The following is a 20,194-nucleotide window of genomic DNA, read 5'->3' as shown; positions in this document are numbered from 1 at the left end:
TGCGTTCCTGTGATAAGTGAGTTGACTGATCGTGGGTCAGAGTAGGAGCTGTTATTCTGATGAGAACTAGTTGGGTAGTTGGTCCATTGCTCCAGTGAATGGATTCTTAGAAAATTTTCTTAGAAAATTCCTAAAACAAATAAAAAAGGTATTTGAGGTATTTGAAATATATATTTGGCATGAGATTTTCCCATGCAATCTGAGGTTTATTTATTTATTCTTTCAACCTTAGAATTTATTACCCTTAGGTCTTCAAATATTTCCTCCTCTCCATTTTTATATCACTCCTTTTCTGCTCTAGCTCTATCCTTGATATTAAGTAGGATATTTAAAATAAACTGCCTTGGAGCACCTGGGTGGCTCAGTCAGTTAAGTGTCTGCCTTCAGCTCAGGTCATGATCCCAGGGTCCTGGGATTGAGCACCACTCCCCGCTCCCTGCTCCACGGGGAGCCTGCTTCTCCCTCTCCCTCAGCCTGCTGCTCCCCCCGCTTGTGCTCTCTCTCTTTGTCAAATAAATAAATAAAATCCTTTAAAAAATTAAAACAAAAGCAAATAAGCTACCTTATTTCCTTTTCTTAACCTTTTCCTGCTGCCTCTGGAGAGTTGCTGAAACTTCTTCCCATCATTAATTCCTCCTCAGCTATATGTTTTCCTATATGTATCCCACGTTATTAATACATAGCATCAACGAACATTAATTGCAATTTTTCATGCTTCATATTTCTCTTTGTTTTAGTTTCATGATTCATACACTGCTGTTGGCAAGGAACCACCTTGAAAGTGCCTGCTTGAGTACCTGGGTTCAACTCACAGTTTTAGAGCTTACTAGCATGCTTACTGGCATATGCCATCACTGCTTTGCTGTGCCTCAGTTTCCTTCATTGTTTCGCAGATAACAGTGACTTCTGCCTAATCGATTATTGAACAATGCTTGTGAAGCCCTTAGAAGAGAAGCCGGCACCTGGAAAGTGCCATTTACCATTAGCTACCTATGACCGTTCCCCACCCGCGGGGAAGGATTTGCAGAGACTTTCTACTTCGTACTCTCTGCAGTGGTCGACCGGTTCATTAGGATCGTGGCGGGCCCGGGTCTGCGGTTGCGTCGGGAAACCGGCGGGATACCCCCGCAGGTGCCACCGCCCAGGTGGTGGAGGCCTAACGCCCTAGAAAAAGGCGGCACTCCCGCGAACAGGTGACTGACCTGGGCGGGGCCAGAGCAGCTCCGGTGGCTCCCGGGGTCAAGTCTGTGGCTTTGGAAGGCGGCCGCGGGGCGGCGCTGCGTCTCTTCCGGCCGCTGGGCCTCCCGGCCCCGAGCTCACCCGCCGCGGGCGCTCCGTCGGCTCCCAGTCCCCCGCCCGGCCCCGGAGCGTAGGATGCAGTGCCCCGGCGCCCAGTACCTGGTGAGCGACCTCCGCGTCCCGGAGCGACGGGGCTTCCCGGGAGTGCTGGGGTGGGGGGGGAGGCCCCGCGGGAGGCCTGGGGGTCCTGGGGGCAGGTTCGGGCGACCTCCTTGCACGATTCCGCCTTCCCCAATTCTGGCGGATACAGCCCCCGCCCCGGCGCCGCCGAGTCCTGGGGACACTTGGCGGGAAGGACCCCCTCAGTGGCTGGGGCGGAGGCGAGGGAGAGGCTGGCTGCGGAGCACAAACTTGGGGCCGCCTGCAGGTGCACCTCCAGGTAGGGCTTGGCGGCTGGGGACTTCAGGTCCGCTCTGCACAGAGCGGGTGTTTCAAAGTCTCTGTTGAAAACTTCAGGGGGCCACGTTAAAAAATAAATAAAAGGAAAAGAGAGGAATAAGGAAAAGAAAGAAAAGTTACTTTGAACAGTGTTCAGTACGTTTGGCTGCAGGTTGGGACCCATAGGATTATTTATCCGCCTTTCCTCAAGTTCACCCCCGCGCCCCGCTTTTTTTTTTTTTCTTTTGTCTGGAAGGCTTCTGCAGAGAGAACCCCCCAGCAAAGAGAATGGAGACCTCAGCTTTATAGGAAATGCACAGATACGACATGGCTATTCCTGTTCTTTCTCTTCTGGACTGGTTTGGTGAGTATGGGTGCCCAGTAGGGAAGAGAGCACAGCGTGTGCCCTGAAATGACTGGGCCCAAACAGCAGTCGCCTTCCTGGTGCCTTCCCTGGGGAAGCCCAGGGCTCCAGGTGGTACCAGGTTAAGGTCTGTGCTGCAGTGAGAGACAGCTGCTATTACCACCGAAGAAACATCAGTCCTCGGAGTTCCTGTCAGGTGACTGGCTAAGTTGGACAGTCTGTCTTACAGCATCAGGCCACATTCTAATGGGAGTCTCCATTAGGAAATGAGAATCACCTTTTAGGATTATTTATATGCTAGTGTGTGGTCCCCTATTATCTGAGCTCCCTGCGTGCCAGTTCTTTCACCATCCCGGCCCTCCAAACGCAGTAGTTGGCACCTGTTTGCCATTCTTCTGATACAGAAAAATCCAGGGTGAGCCTATAGATAAATGGCTCTCACTTTAGCTGAGCATAATGTACACACGCTCGGTCTGTTGTGTTTAGCAGCTAATGGGGAAACGAGACTTTGATATAAACTCTAGTTAGATAGGTAATGATTTTTTTCCCATTCTCGTTCCAGTTAAATAGGATTGCTGGTAGACCTCTTCGGGCTGTGCCATTTTAGTCCTGGGCGGGTCTCTTGGCAGCTAAATCTTGGTGCTTTGATAACTTACTTTAGAGTTGAGGTCACGGCGGGAGGAGTCCCACTCAGCTTCTTGAAAGACCAGGTTCATGAGATGATCCATTCTGGATTGGGGCACACTGTTAGCCACATGGTTAATGATTAATTTACAAAGCAGCATTACAGCTACCCTGTAGTAATTACCTTTGTTGCTATACCATGTTTGGTTCTCTTTCCAAGTTCCTCTTTCTTTCAAAAGGCATTTTCATTTGTTGACTTTACCTACTGGTTTCTCTTGACCGATGTGGTTACAGGTAAGATGGAAGGTTGGGTCTTAAAGGTGTGGCTGAGTGCTGTGAGTTGTCAAGTCACTGCCCTCCAGGCCCTCCTGTAGGAACCAGGAGAGTGTGTTCCTGCACTGCCTCCTCCTCAGCTTCCCTGCAGATGCTGCTGTTTCTCCAGGTCCCTAGTGTACAGAGGCAGTGAGCACCTGTCCTGCAGATGCCCAGCAGCCTTGACCTCAGGCTGTTCATGTTACTTAGTGGCCTTCCCTACCCCCTCCAGGGTTCTAACCTAGGACATCACTACCAAACTCTCAGCCCAACAGCCATCTGGGGAAAGGATTCGTTGATGGCTCATCACAGCCTGAAGAATTAGGAACCATCCCAGAGGGGGCACAGAGCTGGAAACTGCTTTCAAATTACATGTCCTTAGCACAGTAGAAAGCCTTAAATATTCCTGCATTCTCTTTACTGTATTGCATTTGGATAATAATGAGAGCCCTTCAAGCCGACTGGCCTCTCCCATCTTCTGCAACATTTTTTAACCACGGATGCTTAAACCAGGGCAAGGCGTGTTTTTCTGTCTCTGCTGTTAGGCTTCCTGGTTTTCTGACGTGCTGATCGGTAACAAGGTGCATGCTAGACGGGGTAATTGATGGTGCTGCCCCAAGTTAGGACCAGAGGAGGTCTAGGGTGGGGGGTCAGAATTACAGCCAAGTGCAGTCTGCTGCAAAGACAAAGGGTGCCGGCCTTTGTTTATATTTGCATAAGACACAGAACAGAATGTCTCAAATTCTGGACCATGTCTGCCTCTACTTACCTCTGCAGTGTTCTCCCCCATCTGCCCTCTCCCGTTCCTTTTAAAGACTCCATTTTCTGGATCTTTCATGGCACCTTGGTCGCCTCACCATACCTGGTATCTCTGCTCCTGCTTTATCACCCATCGTATGGAACTGTAATTGTGTGTTGGGAATTAGAACAGAGTGATGGTTTAAAGTAGTAGTAGTAGTAGTAAGGCAGGGACTCGGTGTGAACCAATCCTTCCTAGCGTAAAACAAAACAAAGCTTCCACTCCTCCCTCCAGCTTCCCAGGGGAGATACTAACTACAGAATGTTGATAAGAGAAGAATACCCCTTCCTTATTAGCTCTCCGGTGAGCCTGGCAGCAGCCCCGCTTCCCTTTCCTTCAAGTCCAGACCCAGTCGGGATCCTCCCACACTCCAGAGAGCCGAGAAGGCAAGAGAAGTAGCTTGGGGCTGGGTCAGCAGCAGCCCACACCCCCTCTAAGTACCGGGTGGGGGAGCTGTCCACCAGCAAAGGTGATGCTCTCTCAGTCCTAAAATCTGACCTGGAGCTGAGGAGGTGCTGGGGTGGGCCGGGGACAGAGAGCCTGCCCATCTTCTGGGCTGTTTCCCGAAGGCGGGCACTCGATTTTGTTCATCTTTGTGGCCGCCTGGCAACATCTGGCACAGGCTGGGCACTTCAAGATTGTTACTTTGATTTCTAAATTAGTAGCGAATGAATGAAGAGTATCTGCGATGTACTTGACTTTGGGACAACGCACCTTTGGGCCATGGGGTGTCATTACTGTATTTTATTGAGTGGTGTGGCATATCCACACTCCTGGAATGATTATGTTGGGACTGAATTACTAAATGCTCTTCTGTGCATTGTCAACTGGGAAGCTTACCACACTAAGAGGGCATTCTGGAAGATACACAGTCTTAGTGAAGGCATACAGTACGAAAGTCATCTGAGCGGAAATTTCAAATATTCCATATTAATGATGAAATTGGATACTAGTGACTGTAGGTTGCAGGATGTTGTCCAGAATTCCTGAGATCCTTTCTTTTGTGTATCTTAAGTACTTAACCCCCAAACATCATTTTCTCCCTTGCTATGGGCAGTATTTGATACACGTCTGCTGTCTGCTGTGTTGCCTCTGTCCCCTGAGGGTCCGAGTCCGCCTAAATAGAAGACAAAAGAAGAAGAGCGGAAAGGGTGGGGGAGGTGAGGAGAAGGGAGGGAGGGAAAAACGGGGAAGGCAGGAATGAGGGAAGGAAACTCCGGAAAAGGGAAGGGAAGAGGAAGGAGAGAGGGATGGAAGGAAGCTCTGGGGAGGAAGTAGTGCCCCAGGAACCCTTAGATAAAGCAAGAACCTGAGGGGGTGTTGAGTTGCCCTGTTAAAGTTAGACCCAGAAGGAAAAATGACAGACTCTTGGAAAAGACGGTAGGATGTGTGGGGGTGAGAACATGGAGAACAATTTGTTCAGCCCTAAAGTTTGTTCTCCCTACCTAACCTATTAAAACAGGTGTGAGAGTAACAGCGTCCTGACTGGGGTTCCTGACATTGTCGCTGAAGGAGAGTACCCGGTGATGCTGGGGAGCTTGGCCTTCTCCCTGGCTGCACTCTGTATCAGCACCCTCGGGGATGGGGGGCGACTCCAGGGGGCAGGGTGGAGTGGGGGGTGAGGTCTAAGTCTTCAGCGCATGGGCCAGGCTCTCACGTGTCCCTTGGGTTTTGCCAGATGTTCATCACGGGCTACTCGGTGGCGGCGGGCGCCACAGCAAGACTTCTCTTTGGCTATGACAGCTTTGGCAACGTGTGTGGCCAGAAGAACTCCCCAGTGGAAGGGGCCCCTCTTTCAGGGCAGGACATGACCCTAAAAAAGTAAGTGTTCCCGTCAGTCCCCAACCTAGAGGGGCTGTACTATATTTCAGAACTGTATCAGTGAGCCATTTGGAGCCTTGAAACTAGTTCTCCTTTTAAAACTGTCAGCCTGTCTCATAAAAAGGGAGGCCTGTGTGTGGTTGGAAAGGCCCAGGTCTTAGAGTCAGCCGATCCAGAGTTCAGATTCAGCCTGTGCTACTTTTCAGCTATGTGGCCTGAGGCAGAGCGCTTAACCTCTCTGAGCCAAGTTGTCATCTTTTCAACTGGTTATTCTACCTACCTCACAAGGATCCACTGAGATACCGCATGAGCTAAGGCTTTATGTTAGCTGCTGCTGTTCTCCGTAATGGATCAGATTCATGGCCCGTTATATGATACCAGTCATGCACCACCCACAGTATTTTATCTCAGTGGAAATCCCTGAATCCCAGCTGGGACTTTCGGGGAATGTGTCCCAGTACCTCCCCTGTTGAAACTCTCAACTACGACACTATGGTGCCAGCACCCCCTCCAACTCCGACACAGAAACAGGAAGAAGAAAAGAGAGAAATCCCCTGAGGGGAATCCCCAGCCATGATGTTTCTAAGAGGAGGACTGCCTTGTCATAATTTTTGAGACTTGATCAAGAGCACCTCCTAGGAGAGAAAATTTATGGATCTAAATAGGTCCTGGGTGGCGCAGTTGTTAAGCATCTGCCTTCCTCCCAGGTCATGATCCCAGGGACCTGGGATCGAGCCCTGCATTGGGCTCCCTGCTCAGTGGGAAGCCTGTTTCTCCCTCTCCCACTCCCCCTGCTTGTGTTCCCAATCTCCCTGTGTCTCTGTCAAATAAATAAATAGACTCTTTAAAAATAAGTAAATAAATAGGCCCTGAATATACATTTGAAATCACCAAATGCAAATCTCAGACCAGGCCTCTTCTACCCCTGAATGTTGCTGCTGAATAGAGGAGCTTTGCCCTGCGGGGCATGGACTGCTGTCTGGCATTTCCTCCTGCACCTGTGGGTCACTTACAGAAAAGAAGGAAGGGGCTACCCAGATGGACCCATGCATGCTGAGAAATGGTCAGTTCCTCTTGGAATTGTAAAGTATATATTTTATTCTCTGTAGCCAATAGGTAGAAGTCACGAGGCATCCCATCAGCAGATGAATGAATAAACCTCATGTTGTGTGTATGTGTGTGTGTATATATACACACAACATATATATATATATATATATATTTTTTTTTTTTTTAATGGGATATTATTCAGCCTTAAAAAGGAAGGAAATTCTGACACAGGCTACAACATGAGTAAATCTTGAGGCTATTATGCTAAGTGAAATAAGTTGCACAAAGAAAAATACTTTATGATTTCCCTCTCTGAAGTAACTAGAGTAGTCACATCCCCAGAGACAAAGCAGGATGCACTTGCCAGGGGCGGGGGGCTTACTGCTTACTGGGTACAGAGTTTGGGTTGTACAAGGTGAACAGCGTCCCATGGGGGTTTGCTGATGGGCACACAGCAGGGGGAACGTACTTACGGGCACTGCACTCTATACCTAAAATGGTTGAGACGGTAAAATTTTATGTTTTTTACCACAATTTTTTAAAAAGTAAGTAAAGCGTGTATGTATCGTATATCCAGGAGATCTGCACCCCCACTCCAGGTCCCTGCCCTAGAGGACGGCCTACTGAGCAGCCTCTGGGGCTCTTATGCTGTTCCCCCAATCTCCACAGCCGTGAGAGGTGTTGGGCATGGTCGGGGCTACTACTGCTCACCTGGCTCACGACCCCACTAATGGCAACAACTGGCCTTGCTCTCGTCCCCCACCTACCCAAGCTAGAGTGGGAAGGGTCTCCTGAGCTTCCTCGTTCTCAAGCTGGGAAGCAGAGGGAGGGGCAGGCTATTAATTCACAGCCTCAGCTCTCCCCTTGTCCTTCTCACTTGCCTGTGAAGTTCAGCTGTTTCTCTGAAGGACACTCAGGTGCAAATATGTCCTCCGTGGGCTTCATTGAGTAGTTTCTGCACTGGCCTGATGTCGGTTCCCCTGGGAGATTTAATCAGTCCCTTTGCTTCCTCATTGACTTCCTCAGGTCATCCCTTAGTGTTCTCTCCCAGGAGAGACACTGGAGCCTGGTTCCTGCCCTGCACATCTCCATAGATGACCCCAGTAGGCATAATACACGGTAAATGAAGCATTTGGTTATAAATGTTTGCCTATGTTATTCCCACGTTTAATAACATATGGATTTTTTTAAGGTGCATAATTAAACCCGATGAGAGGAAATGCTCTAATAGTCTTCTGTTTCCTCTGTTGCATAGACACGTGTTCTTTATGAACTCCTGCCACTTGGAAGTCAAGGACGTGAGGCTCAGCTCCACCGTCCTCTGCGTGGCCAGCTGTCCTGGAGAGCAGCTTGATACCCTGGAAGAGGTCCAGCTGTTTGCAGACAACAATGGTGGGCACTGCGGGATGGGGCATGTTCTTCTCCCTCAGGCTGGGAACCGCAGCGGGGTGACCACAATGGTGCCAACCTAGAGGAGACAGCTTGCCCTGACACTGCCTTCTCTGCAAAGCTGGAAATTGTCCTTCCTTGGGGCTGCTGCTTCTTGCCTAGGAAAGGCCATAATTGTTTTCTCCTGGGCTTGTGCACTGTTCATTCAGTGTTACCTGGAATTTATCTGAAACCCTAGCTGTTCTCTGCTCACTGCCAGGGAGTGGTCGTCCCTACTGAGCACAGCGTAGACTGACCTGTAGGCCCCAGAGGCAGGTTCAGACAGAGGTCAGAGAGCTCTGTGCACACGGGCACGTCTAGTCCTAGAGAGGGGCTGCAGGCTCGGGGCTGAACTGCCAACAAGTAAGTTCTTTCATTAAAACGCTGGCCTGTGGATCCTTGCTCTAATCATGCATGTAACTGAAGTATCTGGCTCAGAGCCTACCCTTGAGATTTACGAAACAAGGATTAAACAAGCAGAGGAAAGTAAAAGAAATTCAAGGCCACCCATTGCAAGGTTTATCTGCCTGTGGAATGGTGTGCCCAATTTTGAAAAAATTATTTGCAAGGCTGGGTTAAAAATATCAAGCCTGGGCAATAAATCATCTTCAGAAAACGTCAAATGATTTTCCTGCCAATCCTATCAACTTCCAGTTTTGAATCAAGATTGTGGGGGGGGGGGGGGGGTAGGTAGAGAGAGAACCTAATCTGACCTCCAATTTGTATGATTTGTACGATCGTATGCTTTTTCTTTTTGTGTTTAGAACACATGTAGACCTGTTTTCTAAATCTGAGTGATTAATTCCCTTTCCTTCCCGGTTTGGTGAAAGGTCTCCGGCTTTCTTCCTGGTTCCCCTACAAAGCTGAGCACAATGTAGGGAGATGGTACAATGTGTTTGTCTTCTGCTTCCAGGGTCCTTCCTATGTGTTTATAGTTTGAATTCCGTCAACTACACCCAGAATCCAAATGCAGACTCACTGTGCCCTAGGCTGCCAGTTCCTCCAAGGTAAGAAGCTTCCGTTTTTCCTTCTCCATCCACAAAAGTCATGGGGTATTTGACGTGCAACCGTTGCTGTGTGGGTATTGTCAGAAGCACAAAGGAGGTATCTGGTAGAGCCCACCGTCTAGAAAAGGCCAGGGAAAGGGCAAGGAGGGACTCTGCAACAATGGCATGGACAGTGGATTCGGAACCAGGCCACAAGAGGAGAAAAGTCAACAATGAAGGTGCACATTGTCCTACAGGACAACACTAGAGCTATCGTGAGTTATTACCAATGGAGTGGTTTTATCAAGTAGTTGGTATGTATTTTTTTCTCCTCCACCTATTCATTACAAAGTAGAAACAGTTTACTTTTGCTCTTTTATTGCTATGAAACGTTGTTAGTTTTTATAGCTCTAGATTTCTCCAGAAGGAACAGACCTACATGGGCAAGGCCGAGTGGCCACCCCACACCTCTTCCCAACGAGGACTGAAAACGGGTCCTTCTCAAGGATCTGCTTGTGAACTCCTCCTAGCATCAGCCATTCCAGTCCCCTAGTGTAGTTCGTGGCACATGGGAGGCGCCTCACAGGTATCTAGAGAATAAAGCTACGGTGATGAAGCAGGGGTTGTTGCCATGGTAAGTGGCTCCCATTTGAGCCATTGAGAGGTAACTGGGAAAATGCCATGACTACCCGTGGCCCCTGTTAGAATGCTGAGATGTTCTGAAGGAGGACTCAGGTTTCTTCTGCATTACCATTCTTTGAAAAGTTGTCCACATGTTTACAATGAGGGAGACCTCTGTGCAGAGTCCCTGAGAAGTAATGATAATTTAAGTAGAACAAGCTATGTGCCAGCTGTCTAGCACGGTATTGATCAGACTCTTGGTTGGGACCCATGGTAGGAAATATATTCCATCACTGCCCAGTGCCGTGGACATACACCTTCATATGTACTTACGAGTGTAAAACAGAAATAGAAGTCTCACATGACAAGATTTCCCCTTGCTGTGTATGATGCATACTAATAGTTCCAACTGTTTCACTTTTTTAAGACTAATTTTTTTCATAATCTAATGGGTTACAAGTATAGCTTGGAAAACGCTGGTCTCGGAGGTGCTTACAACAAAACACAACACTTGTGTAGATTCCAGATACACAGGAGGAAAAATACAATTGACCGTTCTCCTGGCATTCTTTTCTAAAATGAACACTTTGTGTTACATGTAACTGGAAAAGGAGAGGGTTATTTTCAGAGAGGAGTATCCATTGTATATTTCTATACCTTATTTTTAAAAATTCTGAGTTTTGTCGGCTATCATTAATGTATCTCAATGAAACATAACTAAAGCCAAAAAAATAAACTGCAGTGTTGTAGTAAGTTAAATTATTTAACACTTGGAGAGAAGGGGTTTTTTGTTTGTTTGATTTATCCTTCTACCCTTGGACCGTCTTCCTATTCCCCCTCCTCCAGACCTCAGGCCACTACCATTCACTGCCTGCTTCTGTGAAATTGACTATTTCAGATTCCACATATAAGTGAGGTCATACAGGATTTGTCTTTTGAGAAGGACTTTTTTAAGGAACACAGTTTGTAACTGTGCCTGTAGAGGGAATCGAAAGAGAATGGAATTTTTTCAGGTTGCAGCTTAAGCAGAGGTGGATGAGTTCTTCTTGCTGTGAATGGAATGGCAACTGTAATTCTATGGGAAGCTTGTATCTTGATGTTGTGGATGATAATGGCGAACATTTATTGAGGTTTTGATAGTTGTCGGGTACTTTTCGAAGCTCTTGACATGTATTCATTTATCTGGACCTCTCAAAAACCACTGGGCTCTAGGCATTGTTTTCATCCCTATTTTATAGGGTGAAAACCTAGTGCAAGGACAGGGTAAGGCAGCACAAGCAGCAAGTAGAAGAGTTGGCGTGCAAACCCAGACAGTGTCCATATTAGCTTCTGTAATCCAAAGCCAACAATCAAGGCTGCATTGGTTTTGTTTTGCCTGGCAAATGGCCTCCTTGGGCTCACACCAAGGTGGGGTTGGGGGGAGGCCCATAGTCTGTGTCCGAGGGTCCCCAGTTTTCTGTCATGCCTGTCCTAGGCCTTTCACCCCCTAAATGCAGACCTTTTCATGGAAAGACAAACCTGCTGATCAGCCTTTCTTGGACAGAGTCGGGGGAGAGAAATAGCCTTGAGGGCTCCATTTCCTTTCCCTACACAAGCAAGAGTTTGTTTTAAGATGGAAATGATCATATTTATCATGGAAGAGCACTGCCAAGAGTAAAAACTTGAAATCATGAGAAGTGTGGCCATAGGGCCAAAGAACATTTTCTAAATACCTCTATTGACTAAACCAGTTGTTTCTTCTTCCTCAGTTGATCACATGAGGCGTAACATACCCTTTTAGACCAGTGGTTGGATATCAAGAAGGTTTGTGTCCCACAGAATGAGCTTTTAAGAGCAGTGAAAAAATAGTGCGGAAGATAACAAGCAAGTGTATCTTTTTCCCTTGGGGTTCAACATAATATTGTATTTTGAGTCCCCCCATGTGTTTAAAATCTAAAAGGCTTGTGTTTTTCCACCCAGTAAGTTCTAGTCCTAGCCTCCAGTGTGGGTGTCCATGCATGTCACTGCATTGTTTGATCAGAGGAATTCAAACAGGTGCATTGAAATATACAGTCAGGGGCGCCTGGGTGGCTCAGTGGGTTAAGCCGCTGCCTTCGGCTCAGGTCATGATCTCAGGGTCCTGGGATCGAGTCCCACATCGGGCTCTCTGTTCAGCAGGGAGCCTGCTTCCCTCTCTCTCTCTCTCTCTGCCTGCCTCTCTGTCTACTTGTGGTCTCTCTCTGTCAAATAAATAAATAAAATCTTAAAAAAAAAAAAAATTCTGTAATATGTTCCTGAGCTACAAGGAAAAGTTAAACAAATAGAAAAATACTATTGTTGACAGTATGACTCAACATTATAAAGATGTCATTTCTCCCTGAGTTGAGCTATAAATTTATCATGATTCCAAATAAAACAAAAAACGGAATTTTTTCAGGAACTAGATAAGCTGATTTTAAAATTTGTAAGGAAATTAAAAAAAGAAAGCCCAAAAAATCTGAATGAGAAAAACAGCAGAGACTAACTAGCCTAGTCCTTTCAGTTTTTAAAACATATAAAGTGTAGTAACTAAAATACCGTAATGGAACTAACATGAGTTCACTTCTTGGTGAGTCACAGATAGAAACTACGGTAGGTGAGTTGCCGCATAAAGGAAATTTTATTTGCTACAAATAAGGAGATCATGGGGGGATGACTTCCAACGCCCTGACTCCCAGAGCAAGGGTGGATGGGTTCCTTTTATTTACAGTTAGGGTGAATATTTAGAAAGGGAAGCCTTGTCCCATATGTAGAGGTGGGCATCAGGTCACACATGTGTCTTGAGGAAATATAGCTGTACGTACACACATTACATGTTATGTAAATGAGGTTCTTGCTCCTCTTTCGAAGTTTTAGTACTATGATGAGGTACAGGTAACTGTCAGTCACTCCATGGGTCACTCCGTGGTCCATCTGCACAGCTGTGAGGTGGGGCTAAGCTCAAACTGGTCTGGGTGATCATTATTGCTTGAGGGGCAGTTTTGGTTCCCATCAAGGGATGCTACGCCCTCAGGTCTTTTGCCTGAGTTAAGAGATAAGCTGCAAAGAAGAGTTTAAGGGAAAATGTGGGACAGAGGTCATTGTGTACAAGAAGGCTAGCAATAAAGATCACATCCTAGGGTCTAGCTGATAACAGTACTATTTCATGTTGGAAGGATCAGTGAAAGATACTAGGTAATCCAGGAACAGACCCAAATGCTTTCAGAAATTTAGTACACGATAAAAGTGGCATCTCAAATCAGTGACAAAATGACAGGCATTTTGTCATACAACATACAACAGGTAGTATTGGGCCAGCTGGACTGGCATCCAGGGGAAAAAGCTCGATCTATGCCTCAATCCTTGAATGAATAAGTCCAAATGGATTAAAGACTTCATTTTTTTAAACCTGTTTTTTAACCTGTACCCCTGGGGATAAAAATACATTATATGTTTATAAAAAAATTTAAAAATTAATAAAAAAACAATAATGTATCTTTGTATTCATAGAGCTATCCCTTAATAAAAAAGTAACTGCTTATTGTTCCATTAAAAAAAAAAAACTTGCTTTTTAGAGGGGGGGCAGGGCAGAGGGAGAGGGAGAGAGAGGACTCAAGTAAGCCACACCCCATGGAGCCCAAATAAAGAGATCATGGGAGATAACTTCCAAAGCCCTGACCCTGAGAGCATGCCCTGAGCCAAAGTTAAGAGTTGGACGTTTAATCCACTGAGCCACCCAGGTGCCCCAAAGAGATTAAAGATTTTAATGTATAAAGTGAACCAAGAAAGTACTAGAAGCCATGGGAGAATTCTTCTATAATCTCAAAGTATGGAAGGGTTCTATCTATGACTTAAAACTCAGAAGACATAAAATAAGAAATGGGTTAATTTGGCCACACAAAAACCAATTACAAAAATAACATAAGCAAAAATAACAGGCGAACAAGTTGCAATTCATATAAAAGGATTTCTCTAATTTATAAAACACCTTGCTAATCCAACTTTTAAAAGACCAACAATATCTCAGTATAAGAATGAGATATAGACATGAATCGATGCTTCCAAGATAAAGCACAGTGTTGCTTAAGCATATTAGAAGAGGCGGGACTTTCCCTATGATAGGGGAGATTCTGTGTAAGAATCTAATATTTTCACACTTCCGGTGGTTAGATGACAGCACCTGCCATTGGATAATGTGCTCTACTGGCAAAGGTGTGGGGAAATAGACACTTTCATACATTGCTGAGGTGGGGATCAATGGAAGGACATGCATCAGTATTCACCAGGTTTAAATCAAAACCTTCTCTACTTCTAGAAATTGAATTTTTTAAGCTCATTTATTTAATCTCTACACTCAACGTGGGGCTCAAACTCAGGACCCTCAGATCTAGGGTCGCATGCCCTTCCAGCTGAGCCAGCCAGGCACTTCTCTACCTCTAGGAACTTAATATACAGGTACACATGTACTGCTGTGAAATGACATTTGTGCAGAATTCTTCTCTGCAGTGTTTGTAACAGCAGAAGAGTGAGAATCTACGTGGCTGTCAGTAGCGGGCTGCTTACATAAAGTAACACTATTTAGCTGTCTGTTTAATAGGAGGTGAGCAAGCTAGGAAAAGCTGAGAATGTTCTCAGCCTGAGAAAGTGCATCCATGAGAAATCTGTAATTAATGTTATACTGGATGGTGAACTTTTGAATGCTTTCCCATCTAAGATGAGAACAAAGCTCTGACCAGTAACATTCAGCATTGTCATGGAGGTCCTACGAACGGCAAAAGAGAGGAAGGAAAAGAAATAGAAAAGAAGTGAAATCATCTTTATTTACAGATGACCTAATAGCTTATATAGAAAATCCAAAGGAATCTACAAAGTAACTACTAAGTGAATTGAGCAAAATTGTGAGATAGAAGGTCAAATAGCTTTTCTAGACGCTTACAACAATTAAGAAATCATTGTTAAAGTCTGTCTTTAGCACCATCAAAAAAATGCAGAATAACTGGGAATAAATTTGACAGAAGCCATGGAAAGAAGACCTTGACTGAAAACTTTAAGACCTTTGTGAAATTAAAGAACTCCAAAGTAAGTGGAGAGAGAGATTATACTCATGAATTAGAAGTTTTAATATTGTTAGGATGTCATTTCTCCCCAGATTGTCCTACAGATTCAGTGTAGTGCCCCCAACATAATTTTTTTAAGAAATTGACAAGCTTGTTCTAAAAAAAAATACAGAAACACTGAAGACTGAGATTCTCACACCTAGAATTCTTGAGGACCAAAGTTAGAGAGCTCATACCACCTGATTTCAAAGTTACTATAAAGTGACTAAAGATTAAGACAATGTGGTGTTAAGAAAGTTCAACAGAATACTTTTGAAGCTGGCTGACTTTATTAGCCGTCTCACGAATCAGACAGCATCTACCCAACAAGTAGAGGAGAGCTCTAAGAAGCTGAACAAAATGGGAGGTTTTTATAGGAAGGAAGGTGGGATAGAAAGTTACTAGCAGAAGGAAAGGCTTGTTCCAGGCAAGGTGGCTTTCCCTGAGGGAGAAAAGCAAAGGGTCTCATTATGCAGATTACCTCATCCACATGGTGCCAGTTAAAAAATTCTGAGCTGCCTGGTAGGACTACATTTCTGGGGGAGGTTGAAAGAGCCATTAGATTAGTTATTAAGCCCTGGTTTGGGAACTTGGTTGAAGTGACACCATTTTGGTCCTGTGACTCTCTTTTTAACAATTACCCCATTTTGGTCAGACTCTTGGAGTAACTGAGAGATCAAAATGTAAGGTCTTGGTGCCATTCGCAGGTGCTGCTCCCAAGTTCTTGCCCTTGTTCCTTTGTGCTGTACCCATTGGTCATGCCATCTCCACCTAACTTCTGTGATACTCACAGGTCCTGGTTTCAGACATACATTCTTTGAGTCCTTTTCTTTGTTCCTTAAACATTCCAGTCTTAGGGAGATCATTTGCTTGGTGGCCAGCAGCTATGATCACGAAAGTAAAGCTTTCCAGTGAATACAACAGCCCGGGGAGATGATTATGATTCCTATAAACGGGATAATTCCCAGTATTTGGAGAGTACTTTAGACCCATGGCACCAGAACCCTGTGGAAGAAGTCACCTTTTTTAAGCCAAATGCTTTGTTTTGTGATTTTTACATAATTGAGTTTCTGTTTCCCCAGAAGGTGTTAGCCCAGGTGCAGCGTCCTGTCGGCCATGGCAGAGACACCCCCTTGCTCAGCTAAAAGAGAATCAGGAGCTGTTCTAGTATCAAGGACAACTGTGCCCAGAAAGTCTAAGGATATTTTTTGGTCTGCTATTGTTTTAACAGCAGATTTTGCAGTAATTTTAAGAGTTAGGGGAAAGTTTTCAATCATAGCTTCATTTATATATATCCCTAACCGGGGAAATAGGGACCTGCCATAAGGAGTAACTCCTGAATCCTGAAACCCTCCTAGGGTAATTCAGTGTAATTCAAACTGAAAATTAAGGGGAGTCGACCAGGTAGACATTTTATTTTATTGTAAAATGTTAGGGGCACAGTTAAATTTTCTCCTAGCCTGAAATAAAAGATTACCCCCACTTAATAATGACCAGGGAGATCCAGATGAAGGGGTTATCTTGCCAGGCCAGTGCTAGAGTAAAGGAACGGAAAAGAAGGATAGGGGGTTTTCTGTTTAAAGTATGAAGTCTAGGGGCACCTGGGTGGCTCAGTGGGTTAAGCCTTTGCTTTCGGCTCGGGTCATGATCTCAGGGTCCTGGTATGGAGCCCCACATTGGGCTCTCTGCTCAACAGGGAGCCTGCTTCCTCCTCTCTATCTGCCTGTCTCTCTGCCTACTTGTGATCTCTGCCTGTCAAAATAAATAAATAAAATGTTAAAAAATAATAATAAAGTATGAAGTCTAAATCTGGTGTCTCAAATGGAAGTCCACCTTGAGGTCAGCTACATCTCTTCCTCATCAGTTTGACTTCGAGGTATCTGGTGTGTGCCCGGGACCAATGTCAGGGGGAGACTTTGTTAGCTGTGAGATGTGTTCTCAAGGCTCTGTCTTTTAATCTTACAACTGTGTCAGTGGTCAGGAGCACTTGGTAACGTCCCTTCCCACAGGGTCAAGAGCTGTTTTTTTGTTTTTTTTTTTAACAGTGATGTTTCCAAAACACCCAGTCACCAGGTTCCAGACTGTGCCCAACAGGAGTCTTTGAACCTGGGTTCAGGAAAAGCATGTATAACCTGTTCATGGTAGGCTTTAGCATAAGGCTTTAAAGACTTAAACTAGCTGGTCATACTGGCATGAGACAGGATCAGCAGAAAGTTGTTTTCTGAGAGAACTGTACAACATTTGCAAAGTTCTGCTAAGTTTTGTCTGATTTGCTGGGTGCAGTGGGTGCTTTGATCACTGGCAATCAGGGAAGATCTACCCCAAGTGGGAAAGAGAGTTTCTAGTAATTTCTTTGGTTTTGTGGGGGTGTCAGCCTTGCAGCAGGAAAATCTTCATCCCATCTGGGAAACACACCTACAGTAACAAGAACATACTGATAACCCATTCTTTCGAATTGCAAATTTATGAAGACATTTCAAAAGTTCTAGAAGCATGTACCTTTTGAACTTTTTCCGTATAGTGTTAACATATACAAATATCTTTTAATTTCTCCGTAGTGAGAAGCTGATAGTAGATAAACCTGTGGCTAACAATGCATTTGTTTTTTGTTATATTTGGAAATTACCTAAATTTAATGAATTTAACTTAACTTATCATTTAACCTAACTCAGCAAAAATTTAAGGCTTTAGGTTGCCAAAAAAAAAATTGGAGGAAACTATTTAAGTAGACATAAATCTTGCTAAAAAGTTCATTTATAAACTTCTATCTTGCTTACATCTATTTATTTGTCCTTAATAATTATGTTAGATTACCTACAAAAACTTCATTAGGCAAAGTCAGTCATTATCCTAAGCTATTTTTTTGACTGCTCTTACAAGCATCAACATGAATTTATTAGGCTAGTGAGCTCAGATAGAATAAAAGTTTATATTTCATCTTGATGTCTGTTTTCATTAAACCAGCAACCTGAAATTCACTTTCATATCAAGTATTTTTCTAGATCACATGAACTTGAAAAACATTTGGGTTTCTAGTTTCTATCTTTGTAAGAGTTTTAGAATGGCCAAACCTTACAAGTACTTGCCTTCAAGCCATGTAAGTAGAGCTCTTTTACAGATTAATTTCGGCACCACCACCTGGAGGTCTAAAATACCATATGCCTACAGCATAGCTACAGGCGCATTTAGCCACTCACCACCACCAACAAAACCCCAAAGGCAGAGAGACCAGTGATGGTGATGAAGTTCTAGAACCTAGATGAGGTTTGGTGGGGTGAGATCCAGAGCCAATGACCAAGAAAGAATTCTTGAGACATCTTTGGTGCAAAATGGTGGTTTATTAAAGCACGGGGACAGGACCCATGGGCAGAAAGAGCTGCTGCCCCGGGCATGTGAGGAGTGGCTGGTTATATACACAGGAGTTGGGTAGGTGAGGACAAAGGGGTGTTCAGAAGGGCTATTGGGGTAAAGAAGACTGTCAGGATATTGAAGGCCTGGTTACTATCAAGCCAAGGCCGATTTCCCTCTAATGAGGCACTAACATAAAGACAGTTGGGAGTCTCCCGGTGGAATGTCACATTCCTGCTATCAAGCGTCCTTGTTAGTGAGATTTAGATTTAGAAGAAATTTAACTTTATTTACTTTTCCTTCTACCTCAGCCTCCTTCAGTTTTGTTTATGGAGGGGAGGGTGACATTAGGGCTTGAGGAACTGAGTTATGTGCCTCTGGAAATTGGGCTATTGATAAGGTAACTTCTTTGTTGTAAATCTCAAGGACATTTGTAAACCGAGGGAGACTCCTGCCTTGCAGGATTGTGATCTCTGCGAGTGAACTATTTGTTTTTCTTTTAGGGCAGTCAGGGGTGCCTGAGGAATGTGACACATATTACGAGGGGAAGCGGGTGGAGGGGGGTGCAAGGTGCCAGCTTTTGCTTTGTCCTCAGCCAGCCTCCTGCTCCCTCTTCATTCCCCCCTGAACAATTTTGACCCTTGAATCTTTAAGGTAGTTGAAGGTGGAAGGTCTCACCTTCTGTAACTTCTTCCTGCTGAATAGGGGCGTAGAGTTGTCTGTCCCTACCTATTCGGGTCAACATTGATCAGTTGAGGAATGTATAGGGGAGTTAGGAAAGACGGAGGCAGCTGAATCCAGTGCTGACAGTGAAGTGTCTTTGTGCGTGGTAAGGATCATCTGTCGTCGTGAAGTCATTGCAGCAATGGAGTCTCGACACCAAGTAGAGAAACATTGAACAAAGCAACACATTAATATTAATAAGGCGATAAGAATGAGAAGCCCGAAAAGGAGAATTTTAATTGTTGGCCGTAGTCCTCCTTCAAACCAGGAACTTAACCAATCACTGAGAGAGAGAAAAGGATCTTGTAGAGCCTTAATCTGGGTATTCATATTTTTTATTAGTCCTGTGACATTTTTGTGATAGTCTGGGATGTACACGCAACATTCTGCTTTGATAATTGCGCATGTGCCACCCTGTGCTGCTGTCAGGACATCTAAGGCCATCCTATTCTGTAGGACTGCCTTGCATATCTGTGAGACTTCTGTATTAAGTAGGGAGATGCTATTTAGTGAATCATTGAGTGCCTTTGTAGTATATTTATTAAGGGCTTCTACATGCCACATGACATCCTCTAGTCCCGCGGATGGAACAAAAATGGATGCTAAGTGATCATACCATTTAAAAAACAGATCGTATCTTTAGGGTAAATACCCAGCAGTGCAATTGCAGGGTCAAAGGGTAGTTCTATTTTCAACATTTTGAGGAACCTCCATGCTGTTTTCCAGAGTGGTTGCACCAGCTTGCATTCCCACCAACAGTGTAGGAGGGTTCCCCTTTCTCCGCATCCTCGCCAGCATCTGTCATTTCCTGACTTGTTAATTTTAGCCATTCTGACTGGTGTGAGGTGATATCTCATGGTGGTTTTGATTTGTATTTCCCTGATGCCGAGTGATATGGAGCACTTTTTCATGTGTCTGTTGGCCATCTGGATGTCTTCTTTGCAGAAATGTCTGTTCATGTCCTCTGCCCATTTCTTGATTGGATTATTTGTTCTTTGGGTGTTGAGTTTGCTAAGTTCTTTATAGATTTTGGACACTAGCCCTTTATCTGATATGTCATTTGCAAATATCTTCTCCCATTCTGTCAGTTGTCTTTTGGTTTTGTTCACTGTTTCCTTTGCTGTGCAAAAGCTTTTGATCTTGATAAAATCCCAAAAGTTCATTTTTGCCCTTGCAATTGCACTGCTGGGTATTTACCCTAAAGATACAAACGTAGTGATCCGAAGGGGCACGTGCACCCGAATGTTTATAGCAGCAATGTCTACAATAGCCAAACTATGGAAAGAACCTAGATGTCCATCAACAGACGAATGGATAAAGAAGATGTGGTATATATACACAACGGAAT

The 20,194-nt window shown here is 44.8% G+C and overlaps 1 protein-coding gene across 6 annotated transcripts in view; it reads left to right on the top strand.

Annotated features, from left to right (window-relative positions):
• The first annotated feature begins 1,263 nt into the window (after nucleotides 1–1,263).
• The window catches only part of SLC44A3 (solute carrier family 44 member 3), a 113,937-nt gene continuing 95,006 nt past the window's right edge, over nucleotides 1,264–20,194 (top strand). For 3 of the 6 annotated variants that reach the window (XR_007126606.1, XR_007126605.1, XM_047725763.1), the window contains exons 1-5: nucleotides 1,268–1,401; nucleotides 1,934–2,041; nucleotides 5,455–5,597; nucleotides 7,903–8,039; nucleotides 8,989–9,082. Coding sequence is in view for 4 of the 6 variants with exons in the window: in XM_047725763.1 (XP_047581719.1) it covers nucleotides 1,375–1,401; nucleotides 1,934–2,041; nucleotides 5,455–5,597; nucleotides 7,903–8,039; nucleotides 8,989–9,082 (509 nt within the window). In the remaining 2 variants the exon portion in view is untranslated. Of the gene's footprint in view, nucleotides 1,402–1,437; nucleotides 1,679–1,933; nucleotides 2,042–5,454; nucleotides 5,598–7,902; nucleotides 8,040–8,988; nucleotides 9,083–20,194 lie in introns of those variants that run through there. The other 3 variants (XM_047725767.1, XM_047725765.1, XM_047725766.1) reach the window with 3 other exon arrangements.

Source organism: Lutra lutra, chromosome 4 (assembly GCF_902655055.1).
Source record: "Lutra lutra chromosome 4, mLutLut1.2, whole genome shotgun sequence".
Taxonomy (NCBI): Eukaryota; Metazoa; Chordata; class Mammalia; order Carnivora; family Mustelidae; genus Lutra; species Lutra lutra.
Note: the sequence above shows the minus strand (reverse complement) of the source record. Positions and strands in the feature narration are given on the sequence as shown.